The sequence below is a fragment of the Oncorhynchus masou genome, chromosome 5, assembly GCF_036934945.1.
Source record: "Oncorhynchus masou masou isolate Uvic2021 chromosome 5, UVic_Omas_1.1, whole genome shotgun sequence".
NCBI classification, from domain to species: Eukaryota; Metazoa; Chordata; class Actinopteri; order Salmoniformes; family Salmonidae; genus Oncorhynchus; species Oncorhynchus masou.
The window spans coordinates 44,710,217-44,725,900 of record NC_088216.1 but is presented as its reverse complement, the minus strand read 5'-3'; the positions used below and the strand labels follow the sequence as shown (position 1 = coordinate 44,725,900).

At 42.3% G+C, this 15,684-nt stretch overlaps 1 protein-coding gene across 11 annotated transcripts in view; it reads left to right on the top strand.

Moving 5' to 3' along the window:
* The window catches only part of LOC135539641 (calpastatin-like), a 67,868-nt gene that overhangs the window by 35,523 nt on the left and 16,661 nt on the right, over window positions 1-15,684 (top strand). Inside the window, exon 1 of one of the 11 annotated variants that reach the window (XM_064965651.1) lies at window positions 2,741-2,910. The exons of 9 other annotated variants lie outside the window; for them this stretch is intronic. In XM_064965651.1, coding sequence (XP_064821723.1) covers window positions 2,908-2,910 — 3 coding nt within the window. In that variant the 5' untranslated portion in view covers window positions 2,741-2,907. Of the gene's footprint in view, window positions 1-2,740; window positions 2,911-6,255; window positions 6,377-15,684 lie in introns of those variants that run through there. One more of the 11 variants, XM_064965654.1, reaches the window with a different exon arrangement.

The window sequence follows — 15,684 nt, the reverse complement described above, 5'->3', positions numbered from 1 at the left end:
GCTACAACAAGGTCTTTGAAGACTGTTTTGGGTAAGGGAAGAAGCACGTCCATGCTTGTGTTTGGGTCCACATATTCTTCCTCCATTATTATCTCTAATTTCTTCTCTCTCTCATCTTCGCTCCTGTCCTTGCTCTTTCCTCATCCTCCCTCTCTTTTCATTCTTAGCATATAATCATTGCTCGCCCTCTTCCCCCTCCCTTGCTCCTCTCTGTAAAAGGGTGCGGTTTGAGCTAGAGGCTCCATGTGACACTCTCCTCTCTCTCTTGCTTTCACTCCCTCCCTTTTTCCCCTCTTTCTCGTTCTTTTTACCATTTGTCTGTCTTTATATACAGTTGAAGTCAGAAGTTTACATACACCTTAGCCAAATACATTTAAACTCAGCTTTTCACAATTCCTGACATTTAATCCTAGTAAAAATTCCCTGTCTTAGGTCAGTTGGGATCACCACTGTATTTTAAGAATATGAAATGTCAGAATAATAGTAGAGAGTTATTTATTTCAGCTTTTATTTCTTTCATCGCATTCCCAGAGGGTCAGAAGTTTACATACACTCATATAGTATTCGGTAGCATTGCCTTTAAATTGTTTAACTTGGGTCAAACGTTTTGGGTAGCCTTCCACAATAATTTGGGTGAATTTTGGCCCATTCCTCCTGACAGAGCTGGTGTAATTCAGTCAGGTTTGTAGGCCTCCTTGCTCGCACACACTTTTTCAGTTCTGCCCACACATTTTCTATATGATTGAGGTCAGGGCTTTGTGGTGGCCACTCCAATACCTTGACTTTGTTGTCCTTAAGCCATTTTGCCACAACTTTGGAAGTATGCTTGGGGTCATTGTCCATTTGGAAGACCCATTTGCGACCAAGCTTTAACTTCCTGACTGATGTCTTGAGATGTTGCTTCAATATATCCACATCATTTTCCTACCTCATGATGCCATCTATTTTGACCAGAGAACATTTCTCCAAAAAGTACGATCTCTGTCCCCATGTGCAGTTGCAAACTGTAGTCTGGCTTTTTAATGGTGGTTTTGGAGCAGTGGCTTCTTCCTTGCTGAGCGGCCGTTCAGGTTATGTCGAAATAGGACTCATTTTACTGTGGATATAGATACTTTTGTACCTGTTTCCTCCAGGATCTTCACAAGGTCCTTTGCTGTTGTTCTGGGATTGATTTGCACTTTTCACACCAAAGTACGTTCATCTTCCGGAGACAAAACGTGGTGTTTATACTTGCGTACTATTGTTTGTACAGATGAACGTTGTACCTTCAGGCGTTTGGAAATTGCTCCCAAGGATGAACCAGACTTGTGGAGGTCAATTTTTTTTCTGAGGTCTTGGCTGATTTCTTTAGATTCTCCCATGATGTCAAGCAAAAAGGCACTGTTTTAAGGTAGGCCTTGAAATACATCCACAGGTACACCTCTAGATGTCAATTAGCCTATCAGAAGCTTCTACAGCCATGGCATCATTTTCTGGAATTTTCCAAGTTGTTTAAAGGCACAGTCAACTTAGTGTATGTAAACTTCAGACCCACTGGCAGTGTGATAAGTGAAATAATCTCTCTGTAAACAATTGATGGAAAAATGACCTGTGTCATGGATAAAATAGATGTCCTAACCGACTTGCCAAAACTATAGTTTGTTAATTAACAAGACATTTGTGGAGTAGTTGAAAAACGAGTTTTAATGACTCCAAGCTAAGTGTATGTAAACTTCCGACTTCAACTGTAACTCTCTCTCTCTCTTTGCTCTGTCCTTCTCTCTCTCTCTCCCCCTCACCCCTTTCTCTGCCTCTCTGTTTTTGAGGGGCTCTGCTGTTCAGATTCCTAAGCAGTGAGTGTATCAGACGCACCCTACTGCTACCAGACAGACAGTCCGTGCAGCAAAGCCAACTCTATCCAGCCTGCTTCAGCTCCACCCATCTCTATCACTATTAAATATATGCCGATGACCAGCACTTCACTATGCTCAGGACTTGGTCAGCTCACATTACAACACATACAGTACATTCACTGCTTTGTAATCATTACTAAAATCTACATGTAGGCTGTTGTATCTGTATTATACTACTGCCACATATGCACAAACACATACAGTCACAAGACTCAGCCCAAACCTTCCCTCACACATGTAAGGGATTTGATTATCTGGCACGTGTTGCCCCGGTGGGAGGAATTTGCACCGGTTGAAAAGTGATTGCATTCGTTTTGGAACCAGGCTGCCTCCCAGGCGTGATCCAGGTGCCCCGCTCTGGCTGGCGGCGAAGTCAGCTCAAAACAAAAGTGGCGTAGGTTAAGCACGTGGAGTAATGCGTAGGATTCTGTTTTCAAATTCAAAAGTGATTGCTTTTGATAAAAATACTTTATCTGCCTTCCCAATGAGAACAAGCTTGAAAATTCCAACATATATTTTATAGAAACGTGATGTTGTATGTTTCTGAACGATGTACCATGCTGCCTTATTGACAACATGGCAGAGCGGCGCAGATTACTGTTCGATTTTAGAAGGCCGCTCCTCCCTCACCGTTTTTTTCCATCACGCCACGGGCCATAGACCGGTGAACCGCGGTTTATTTTAATCAAACTCCCTCGCTGGAACTGACTGGTCTTGTTTGTTTTTCCTGGCTAGTCTTGTGAAGGAGGCGGGCACAGTGTCCCCTTTCAACCAATCGGATCCAGGCTTCTCCACTTCCTTTTTTGAAAAGGGGAGGGGCTTGAGCAGTACTGTCCTGTCAGACTTGTCCCATTGGGAGGAGCAGATGTTTTTATCTCTAGTCTGTTTATGTGAGTGTGTGAAAGTGTGTGTGTTTTGTGGGACGTATATGCTTCATCCATAGGGAATATAAGTTAATTTAGCATCAGGACAGAGTCGGGGACTATCCAGATAAATATAGGATACACTCAAATCTATGGTATGTACCTAAACAAAGCTTTTCTATGTGTGTGTGATTTGTGGTTTCCTCTTTTGGTGCCAACCCTATAGATTTAGTTTGATGGTTTTGTCATATCGCTGAGGTGGCAGTTGACAGACGCTGTTGTGGTGAGTGATGTCATGTTTTATCTGTTATGAGCAGACATATCCACCAAAGATGTTACTTAAGTCAGTCAGACGAAGCCATGGGGCTTCTGATGTTTACATGTCGTTTACATGTTCTTAACATTTTAACTAGGAAACTTGGCAAAGAGCTCAAAACTGCTGTATCTGACCGAGGGGGAAAATACAGATACTTAAATGCATCGCTTGGAGGCAAATTGCTTCGTCATTCAGTTGAACTCAGGCAGACTTGTTCCGTACAGTAAGATGTTACTTGGCAAGGGTCTAGGAAGGGAACTCTGTGATGTCATCAGAGTGCTGCTGGCGGTGTAAATATAGTGATCTGTTGACATTATATTAGGTTCACAATGAGACAGTTAGACTCAAAACATTCTCCACATAATTTGAGGATAAGAGAGAGCCTACTTTTATACACGAACACACCCACACCCACACACAGTCTTGTACAGCTAACTGTGGGGACACACAATTCAGTCCCATTCAATATCCTATTTTCCCTAACCCCTATCCTGTACCTTAACCCAAAACTCTGACCCTAAACCTAACCCAAACACTAATTCTAACCTTAACCCCCAAGAAATAGCATTTGACCCTGTGGGGACCAACAAAATGTCCCCACAGTGACCAATCAGAAAAACCTTTCCAAGACAAATCTCATATCAAAACTGCTAACCGCTAAACACAGCCTACATCATTGTCACCAAATTAAGTAACATCAAGTCAACATAGCTACTAGAACTAACATGTTAGTAAACCGGCTACAATCACGCAGAACAGTGTACAGTTAGCAAGCAGTTTAGCAGTTACACCCCCGGGCCCCGGTGGCAATACATTTATAAAACCGAAAGCTTACCTTGACTTGGAAGAGTTCCAGTGTCGGATAGCCATAGGAAGCTAGGTAACGTATCATCCCTCTCTGTTTGAGTAGGCTAAAATAGCTAGCTGCAATGGCTAGTTAAGTAATTGAACGTTTAAAAAAAAAATAGATATATATAGCAACCTCTGTCTTTCGCTCTTGCTTTTCCTTCATTTTTGAAGAAATTAATTTGTTAACTATTCAACTATTGTCTTTATTTTTGAGTCAACTACTCACCACATTTTATGCACTGCAGTGCTAGCTAGCTGTAGCCCTTCAGTATGATTCATTCTCTGATCCTTTGATTCAGTGGACATCAGTTGATGCTGCAAGAGCTCTGATAGGTTGGAGAACAACTTCCAGAAGTTGTCATAATTACTGTGTAAGTCTATGGAAGGGGGTGAGAACCATGAGCCTCCCAGGTTTTGTATTGAAGTCAATGTACCCAGAGGAGGATGGAAACTAGCGGTCCTCCGGCTACACCATAGTGCTACCCTACAGAGTGCTGTTGAGGCTACTGTAGACCTTCATTGCAACTACTGGGTTTTAATCAATTATTTGGTGACATGTGAACATATTTAGTATAGTTGTACCTTTTTATGAAATTCACTGAGGATGATGGTCCTCCCATTAATCTTGCCAATAATAAATCTTTAAAGTAGTAGGCAATATCAGTGGGTTTTGTAATGAATGAGCCATCTGATTCAATGAATGCCTTTTTTCCCCAAATTTCATTGAATGGGCTCCAAAGCTTTTTTACTATCATTCTTTGTCATTTACCTTTGTTTCATAGTGTAGTTTCTTCTTCTTTTTATCCAATCAGTTGTCCAGCCAGACCTATTTTCCATCTCTTTTGCCTCATCCATCTCAACCATACAAATGTTTAATACCTCGTCAATCCACAGGGATTTAACAGTTGTACAGTCATTTTCTTAATGGGTGCATGCTTAATAGTAACTGGAATAAGCAATTTCATAAATGTGTCAAGTACAGCGTCTGGTTGCTTGTCATTACACGCCACGAACCAACAAATATTTTTCACATCAATAAAATAGGAATCACTACAAAACGTATTGTATGACCTCTTATACACAATATTAGGCTCAGCCTTTGTAACTTTGGTTTTCCTAGATATGGCTACTATATTGTGATCACTACAGCCGATGGATTTGGATACTGCTTTCAAACAAATTGATGCAGCATTAGTAAAGATATGATTAATACATGTTGATTTCATTCCTGTACTGTTTGTAACTACCCTGGTAGGTTGATTGATAACCTGAACCAGGTTGCAGGCACTAGTTACAGTTTGAAGCTTTCTCTTGAGTTGTCAGCCTGATGAAAGCCAGTCAATATTTAAATCCCCCAGAAAGTATACCTCTCTATTGATATCACATACATTATCAAGCATTTCACACGTTATCCAAATACTGACGGTTAACACTTGGTGGTTTATAGCATCTTCCCACCAGAATGGCCTTTAGGTGAGGCAGATGAACATGTAGCCATATTACTTCAACAGTCGTTAACATGAGATTCTCTCTAAGGTTTACAGGAATGTGGTCCTGAATATAGACAGCCACACCTTTTGGCATTTCTATCTTTTCTGTAGATGTTATAACCCATGTATTGCTACCACTGTATCGTCAAAGGTATTATCTAAGTGAGTTTCAGAGATTGTCAGAATATTAATGTAATTTATTACTAGGAAATTATTGATTTCATGAACCTTGTTTCTTAAGCTACATATGTTAATGTGGGCTATTTTTAATACTTTTCGATTGGTTGATTGTTTTTCTTGCTTTACTGGGAAGCTTAGCAGAGGTAGACATGCTCAGGTCATTTTTAATAGTGGAGGGTGAGCTGCACATGGTGGACTTCCTACTGGGGCACACCACCTCAGTTCTAACAGTATTACTCTGGTTCATAGGCATATGATTACTGCATACTAGGGATACATACTAGGGATGCAACGGTACACAGTATGTTGTCGAACCGTTCGGTTCAATACACAGTCTGCCAGTAATTTTTCTATCATTTCCAAAAATTGCTTATTGCGCTGCAGACTATACTCACGCTGTACATTTATATCCATAGAACCAGAAGCACAGCCTGTGAACAGGCAAGGCAGGCAACTGCTTGGGGCTCCTGAGGAGTGACAAACTTTACTCCACAGCAATGTCTCAAAATGTGGCAACCGCAGTGACCGCAACCCCCTCCCCCTTAAACAACCAATGGAAAACTTGCAATGACATCTCAGTAGGAAACCTCCCTAAAGGGGCCCCATTTAGAGAGCGGAAACTAAAAACAAATATTCTCTCAGCTCCAACGTGACTATGGCGAGCGAGGCAGAGAGAAGCACATTTGAAAAGGTACCGCCGTCTTTCAAATCCGCTGTGTGGGAACGTTTTGGATGGACCGTTCAATTCGATGACGAGGGTTAGAAGACCGTAAACAAACAAACAAAGTAAGTCTGCAAGCATTGCTTTTGCACTGTCGGCTACTCGAGTGGAAACACTTCTAACCATGTGTCATTTACGTCACCATCACAAAGCCGTATGTCTTGCAGGTGGAGCTGAAGCGAGGAGAGTCCACTCCGTTAGCGAAAACATAGCAATCCCTCGCTGCTTCCTTCCAACAACAATTCGCAACACTTTCAGAAAAACATAAAGAAATAACGAAAGCAGTGGGAGTATTCATAGCCAACGATTTGCAGTCCTATTCGGTGGTTACATTTAATATTGCCTATACAAGTATGTACCCTGTTTATTTAAAATAGAGCAGGCAAAGCACCTACAGGTAGTCAAAGCTAAGAAGCACTTTTTAATTGTAATGTTTTTTCTCCCCTTGATTTCATACAGTAGAGAAAGAAACAAGGCCTAGTCAGTCATGCAGTCATTTTTCTAAATGTTTTATTTGTCTATAGGCAGAATAAAGAGTTAATTGTTTAAAGGGTGATATGTTCATTTTTTCTTACAAAGACCGTACCGTTACCGAAGTTTACATGCACCTTAGCCAAATACATTTAAACTCAGTTTTTCACAATTCCTGACATTTAATCCTAGTAATCATTCCCTGGTTTAGGTCAGTTCGGATCACCACTTTATTTTGACAATGTGAAATGTCAGAATAATAATAGAGATAATGATTGATTTCAGCTTTTATTTCTTTCATCACATTCCCAGTGGGTCAGAAGTTACATACACTCAATTAGTATTTGGTAGCATTGCCTTCCCCACAATAAATTGGATGAATTTTGGCCCATTCCTCCAGACAGAGCTGGTGTAACTGAGTCAGGTTTGTAGACCCGCTTGCTCGCACATGCTTGTTCAGTTCTGCCCACAAATGTTCTATGGGATTGAGGTCAGGGCTTTGATGGCCACTCCAATACCTTGACTTTGTTGTCCTTAAACCATTTTGCCACAACTTCGGAAGCAGGCTTGTGGTCATTGTCCGTTTAGAAGACCCATTTGCGACCAAGCTTTAACTTCCTGACCTAAGTCTTAAGATGTTGCTTCAATATATCCACATCATTTCCCTACCTCATGATGCCATCTATTTTGTGAAGTGCATGATGCTGCCACCCCCATGCTTCACGGTTGGGATGGTGTTCTTCTGGGATTGATTAGCGCTTTTCGCACCAAACTATGCTCATCCCTAGGAGACAGAACGCGGCTCCTTCCTGAGCGGTATGACGGCTGCGTGGTCCCATGGTGTTTATACTTGCGTACTATTGTTTGTACATATGAACGTGGTACCTTCAGGCATTTAGAAATTTCTCCCAAGGATGAACCAGACTTGTGGAGGTCTACAAAAGAAATTTGAGGTCTTGGCTGATTTCTTTTGATTTTCCCATGATGTCAAGAAAAGAAGCACTGAGTTTGAAGGTAGGCCTTGAAATACATCCACAGATACACCTCCAATTGACATCATTTTTCAGAAGCTTCTAAAGCCATGACATAATGTTCTGGTATTGTCCAAGCTGTTTAAAGGCACAGTCAACTTAGTGTATGTAAACTTCTGACCCACTGGAATTGTGATACAGTGAAATAATCTGCCCGTAAACAATTATTGGAACAATTACTTGTCATACACAAAGTAGATGTCCTAATCGACTTGCCAAAACTGTAGTTTGTTAACAAGAAATTTGTGGAATGGTTGAGAAACAAGTTTTAATGACTCCAACCTAAGTGTAGTTAAACTTCCGACTTCGACTGTAAGTGTTGATATTAGTTGGGTAGGCGTCTTTACTTCAACATGATTGTATTTTGATTGATTTCTAATACCTTTTGACTTTTTAATGGTAGATGTTTTCTAAGACCCATTTTCCATCTGTTTGACCAGAAATCAAAGCCTTTGCTTATTCCTAATTTGTAGGATGTCTTCATTTCTCAAAAATATAGACTCTTAGCTTTCATTGACACCCAATTTGACATGCTCCTTTGAACTTCACATGTTGGTGCTCATGGGTCCTTTTGGATGTAAATGGCCATTAGCATAGCTATAACACCAGCTGAACCAGTAAATGACACTACTAGGCAGAATTGTCCCTATTTAAGTCAGTATGACATACTTTGCAGCCTACACTGGTTAGCTTACTCATTTGGTATCACTGTTGCATCTAGCTTTCTGTTGCTATCAGGGTTGGAGTCAATTCCAAAGTAATGACATACTTTGTCCCCGGGTTAGCCAAATGCTGTGTCATCACTATAGCAGCTAGCCGTGTTGCTATACCCAGCCCTTTTCACGTCTGTCTGTAGGGTGGGGCCCAGTATAAGTCAACACTTTTCATAGCCCAGCTCAGTAAAGTAAAGACTATCTTTAACCCTATTGTTGAAGAAGCACTCTTATTAAACCCCTCGGAGGAGAAACCCTACTCCCTCCTGGTTATTAACCATGGCAGCATTGGGTGCGGCAGGGAAGCCTAGTGGTTAGAGCGTTGGACTAGTAACCGGAAGATTGCAAGTTCAAACCCCTGAGCTGACAAGGTACAAATCTGTCGTTCTGTCCCTGAACAGGCAGTTAACCCACTGTTCCTAGGCCATCATTGAAAATAAGAATTTGTTCTTAACTGACTTGCCTAGTTAAATAAAGGTAAAATAAATCAAATTGGCTCCTGTGCCACACTGGCTGCCCCTGTATGCACCATTTAAATGGTGCTCTGAGTAATGTTTCTGTGCCACCAATTGGTACACACCCTTCTCGGGTGTGGCTATAGGACTCTGACTTTGTGTGTGTGCGTAGATTGTTTCAACTGGTTTCAGAGGAAAATGTTCCTTAAAACAGACACTTTTATTCTGGCCCAATGTCCCGTTTTGGTAACGGCTGCCAGTAGCTCCCAGTGTGTGTGTGTGTGTACCTGTGTACTCAATAACGTTACAGTAATGCATGTTTATCCTATGCGTACTCCTCTTTGCAAATAACATTTTCAATGACTAATACCTTGGACAATAATACCAGCTCATTATTTCCTTCCTCATAAAAAAGAACCCTGACAACTCCCGCCCCGTCCCCCTTTCCCGTTATTATGTCAATCACAACCCAGTACAACTATGAGAAATGGAGAAGAAATCATTGTAACACATGAGCACTCTGCATTATGATGTGGGTTATAATGCATTGTCATTAAAAAAGAAAAAGTTTGATTTAACTAGGCAAGTCAGTTTAGAACAAATTCCTATTTGCAATAACGGCCTAGGAACATTGGGTTAACTGCCTTGTTCATGGGCAGAACGAGATGTTTTTTTTTAACCTTGTCAGCTCGGGGATTCGATCTAGCAACCTTTCGGTTACTGATCCAACGTTCTAACCACTAGGCTACCTGCCGCCCCATTGTAAAACTTGTCGTGAATATTTATAATGTCTTATCTCATATTGACCCCGGACAAAATAACATCCAGTCTGAGACGGTTGAAAAGTTTTTGAGAGAACATTATATATCTGTCATGTTCTGAACATGTATAAGAACTGTTTATTGACTGTAAACAAGGGTCTGTCATGGCTAGCATTTTGGTTTTGGTTACCCCCAACAGACCTGTTCACTGTGGAATGCATGAGGAATGTTGAAACGACGTTGGACGCAGGTAGGTAGACAAACACGGAGACTCTGGGCTCGACTCAGGTGAGCTGGAGGAGCGCTAGGTCAGACTCTTGTGAGCCAAAATCAACTACGTTTTTACCTCAGTGATACAGTTTTGGGCTATACTGTCTCGTGAGAAGTAGTAGTGCTTGGTTGGACTTCTAATCAGTAATAGTGTTTTTGGAACGGTCTGATAAGGATGATTAGTGTTTTTGTTACTCTTTGTTTTTGCTGGAATAGTGTTTTATTAGCTCTCAGCTAATCAATATTTGTGTTTTGATACTTTCTGATAAGCAGTAGTACAGTAGCTTTGCCACAATTTAGTTATAGAAGCAATGTTTGGCCTAGCTAGTCTATACATTAACTACTAACAGATTGGCAATAATAGTGTTTTGCTATTATTCAATAATAGCAGAACAGAATTCCCGGTTAGACTTATGAAGTAGTCCTACTCCAATAAGTTACACCCAGTCTTGTATCACAATCAGCAGTAAAAGGGACTGATTACAGTTTATAACACTGTTTAGGTTGGCCCCTGAGAGATGCATTCGTGTGGTCGACTGGTTTCTGCTGTACAGTCACTGTTGACATTTAGACTTGTTGTTATGCTGCCTGGTACCCGCCCTTTATTCTCTACCCTGCCAGTGCTTTGTGTGATTCTTAATGGACTGTATGCAGTAGGGCTGACTGTTTATCTATCTGCCTGTATTAATAAAGGGTATCTGGGTGGTTCTGGGAGCTAGGTGAAATAGCCTAACCTGTCTACGTATGTCTGCATGGGTAGACACCTACTCAGGGATTTTCCCTAAGAGAGAGCCTTGTTGTTGTGACTGGTGGTTTTAATGGTGTGCCACTCAAGCAGATACAAATCCATTTAGCATACTTTTGTGTACACTAGTATGGGCTTAATGTCACTAATTTCATGTCACTCACCTGGTGTCCCAAATGTAAATCCGTCCATTATTGGAGAGGAAGAATGCTGTGGACCTTGAGGCCGGATTTGAGAATAGGGGGACATAGGTAGTGATGTGGGGGGGAAACATTGATACAGTTACATATCAGGTTATTATTTTTGACAGTATTTGGTGTAGTTTTGACAATATTGCAATAATATCTTTGCGCTAGTTGGCTGTACCTGCACCAAAATTCCAGTGTAGACAGTGCATTCAGAAAGTTTTCACAGCCCATGTCCAGCCTTATTCTAACAATTGATTAAATTGTTTTTTTCCCTCAATCTACACACAATACCCCATAATGACAAAACAAAAACTAAGGCTGTGTTTTTAGGGTCATTGTCCTGTTGGAAGGTGAACCTTTGCCCCAGTCTGAGGTCCTGAGTGCTCTGGAGTAGGTATTCATAAAGGATCTCTCTGTACTTTGCTCCGTTCATCTTTGCTTCGATCCTGACTAGTCTCCCAGTCCCTGCCGCTGAAAAACATCCCCATAGGATGAGTCTGCCACCACCATGCTTCACCGTAGGGATGGTGCCAGGTTTCCTCCAGATGTGACGCTTGGCATTCAGGCCAAAGAGTTCAATCTTGGTTTCATCAGACCAGAATTTTTTTTCCGAAAGTCCTTTAGGTGCCTTTTGGCAAACGCCACTAAGGAGTGGCTTCTGTCTGGCCACTCTACCATAAAGGCCTGATTGGTGGACTGCTGCAGAGATGGTTATCCTTCTGGAAGGTTCTCCCATCTCAGCAGAGGAACTTTGGAGCTCTGTCGGAGTGACCATTTGGGTTCTTGGTCACCTCTCTGACCAAGACCCTTCTCCCATGATTGCTCAGTTTGGCTGGGTGGCCAGTTATAGGAAGAGTCTTGGTGGTCCCATTCTTCTTCCATTTAAGAATGTAGGCCAATGTGTTCTTGCGGACCTTCAATGCTGCAGAATTTTTTTGGTACCCTTCCCCAGATCTGTGCCTCGACACAATCCTGTCTCGGAGCTCATCGGACAATTCCTTCGCAATAAGGTCACAGTATCGAATCATAATACATATAGAATTGTGAGAATTGCAATACATATTGTATCGGCCGCAAAGTATCGTGATAATATCATATCGAGAGGTCCCTGGCAATTCCCATCCCTCGTCATAGGCTGTATATAGCTGGAGTGTGGAACGGTATGGCTGGAAGAGCTATAGCGAATAAGTGTGTTCAGCTGAAGTAAGTAACCATGCTGAAGAAGGTCATCCTCAATCTGCTGCCGTGAGGTCACCAACTACGGAATGTGAATGAGATGTCAAAGGCCAACAGTTATCGCACACTGGTCTGACATCAGCTAGGTGGTAAATGTTTCCCATTCCTGAGGCCCTCATATGCCTGGTTAACATTATTCTTGTCTGGCATAGCTAGCAGTTAGCACACCAGGGGAGAAATCCCATTGGTACACATTAGCCAAATGTGCTACAATTCTGTTCATCATTACCCTTGTGTAGTGAATGCAGACTAACTGATCCAACTGATTTTTCACTTGACTTGACAAACATGTCTGTGAGTTGATGTCTGGTGTGTACTTTTTGACACTGAATTAAGAGCTAAGGCAGACCGTGGTAAGTTTGGCATGACTATTAACTTGTATGCTGTTGCCAGTGATGTATTAGGCCTTACGCACTACCCTCTGTAGCGCCTTACGGACGGTCAGATACCAAGGAGTTACCATACCAGGCGGTGATGCAACTGGTCAGAATGCTCTCGATGCTAGAGCTGTAGAACTTTTTGAGGACCCATGCCAAATCTTTTCAGTCTCTTGAGGGGGAAGAAGGTGTTACTGTGCCCTCTTCACAACTGTCTTGGTGTGTTTGGATCATGATAGTTCGTTGGTAATATGGACACCAAGGAAATGAGAACTCTCGACCTGCTTGACTTCAGCCCCATCAATGTTAATGGGGGCCTGTTCGGCCTTCATTTTCCTATATTCCATGATCAGCTCCTTTGTCTTGCTCACATTTGAGGGAGAGGTTGTTGTCCTGGCACCACACTCACTATAGGCTGTCTCATCGTTGTCAGTGATGTGTTGTGTCGTCAGGAAACTACATGATGGTGTTGGAGTCGTGCTTGGCCACGCAGTGGTGGGTGAACAGGGAGTACAGGAGGGGGCTGAGCTGTAGTCAATGAACAGCATTCTCACATAGTTGTTTCTTTTGTCCAGGTGGGAAAGGACAGTGTGGAGTGCGATTGCGTCATCTGTGGATCTGTTGGGGCGGTATGCGAATTGGTGTGGGGCTAGGGTTTCCGGCATGATGGTGTTTATTTGAGCCATGACCAACCTTTCAAAGCACTTAATGGTTACCGACGTGAGTGCTACGGGGCGGTAATCATTTAGGCAGATTACCTTCGCTTTCTTGGGCACAGGAACTATGGTGGTTTGCTTGAAACATGTAGGTATTACAGACTCAGACAGGGGGAGGTTGAAAATGTCAGTGAAGATACTTGCCAGCTGGTCTGCGCATGCTTTGAGTACACGTCCTGGTAATACGTCTGGGCCGGAGAGCGTGATCACACAGTCACCCGGAACTGCTAGTGCTCTCATACCTGCTTCCGTGTTGCATGTCTCGAAGCGAGCATAAATGGCCACGTCTCGGTGAAACATAAGATATTACAGTTTTTAATGTCCCGTTGGTAGGATAGTCTTAATCGTAGATCGTCCAGTTTTTTTATTCCAATGATTGCATTTTGGCCAATAATACGGAAGGTAGTGTGGTGGTTTGCCTACTTGTCAGCGAATTCTTGCAAGGCACTCCGTCCTGTCCCTTTTTTCCGTCTTTTTTTCACGCGGATGACGGGGATTTGGGCCTTGTCTCGACAAAGCAGTATATGTAATTAGGTTAGGTGTAGACAAACAGTGAAATGCTTACGGGTCTTTTTCCAATGATGCAGAGTTTAAGATACATTTGTTTATATAATATAGACACAAACTATAAATACACAGTGAATAAGGAGTTACAATTAGAGTTAAAAGAAATTGCAATATACATGTTAAAACCGTTAAATGCGGACATGAGCATGTGTTCATATGATCTAGCTTTCTACTAAGTCATAACAGTGATATTCCAGTGTTAAATCTCTGTACATCTATGGTGTACTGACGTCAGTCTCTTGTGTTCAGGTTCCTGGGGCTTGGTTTGCTGTTGCTATCTATAGTGTACTGATGTTAGCCTCTGTGTTCAGGTGTGTTGTACTCTGAGTATACTTAACATTAACATTAAGAATGACATGGACTGACCAGGTGAATCCAGGTGAAAGCTATGATCCCTTATTGATGTCACTTGTTAAATCCACTTCAATGAGTGTAGATGAAGGGGAGGAGACAGGTTAAAGAATAATTTTAAGCCTTAAAACAATTGAGGCATGGATTGTGTATGTGTGCCATTGAGGATGAATGGGCAAGAAAAGAACTGCAACGCTGCTGGGTTTTTCAGACTCAACAATGTTCTGTGTGTATCGAGAATGGTTACCACCACTCAAAGGACATCCAACCAACTTGACACAACTGTGGGAAGCATTAGAGTCAACATAGGCCAGTATCCCCGTGGAACACTTTCGACACCTTTTCGAGTCCATGCCCCTGACGAATTGAGTCTGTTAACAAGGCAACACTCCATCGTAACTCCTCCTCCACATTTACTGGATTGGTTGAACAGTGCAGAAGAGAACCTCCCCCTACAGTCTTCTCGTCAAGACCTGTATATAAGGGATATAGTTTCAGGCATTTATTTTACGCCTGCCACGTTAGGTTAAGGTTAGGTTGGGCAGGGTAGTTAGTCAGTGGGGCAGGGTAGTTATTAGTCAGTGGGGTTTGTTGAAGTAGGATTTGTTGCATTAGAAATGAGAAGTGCAGTTTGTTTACACACCCAAAGCCACTTCCTTTGTCATGTGCTGTCGGTTGGAAGACAGAGGAGAAAGCTCGCAGTGAGATGCCCGTGTTCCTTTGCTGCCATGATCACATGAGTAGATGTGCAACCAAATGCCTTTTGAATCAACGTCTTTGTTTCAGTTTTGTTTATAAACCATAATTCAATTTGAAATAAACATGAGTCATACTTGAGTAGCTTGGATCAAACCAGAGTCATTCAAGTAGGGTGCTCTGGTATAGTTTTGCCAACATAGAGATACAGATAACAATCTAATTGTATCTCTTTGGTTGCCAAAAGATGAGCCAGTCAGAATTCCAGGTGCCATGCCCAAGCCTCCACCCTCTCTTTGTCTGTCCTTTCATTCGCCGTTAGAGTCTGGTGTGTTGCCTAGTGCAAAAATATTTATCCAAAGAGAGGGCAGTGTGACTCGTTAGCCCACTTTCCGCCCCTGGGTGTCTGTGATCTCACTTTCCCCTCCCTACTTCCTCCCAACCCATCTGAGTGGGGACTTGTTCCAATACTTTACAGATGCATCCTTCCTTTCCTTCCTTCCTTTGAGGTTCATTACTGAGTATTACTTACTGGTGAAAACAGCAGGCCGCGACCATTATTTCACATATCTAATCACGTACAGTACAAATCAGTGATTGCCTCAAACCCAGCTCGTTTAAGGCCCTTAGCTGGGTTTTGACAAGGCCTTTGTGTCAACACCACTCTCCTTCCACAAGACGCACTCTTAGAACAAAGGGTCCCAAAAGGGTTCTGCCTCTGTCCCCATAGGATAACCCTTTTTGGTTCCGGGTAGAACTATTTTGGGTTCCATGTAGAACCCTCTGTTGAAAGGGT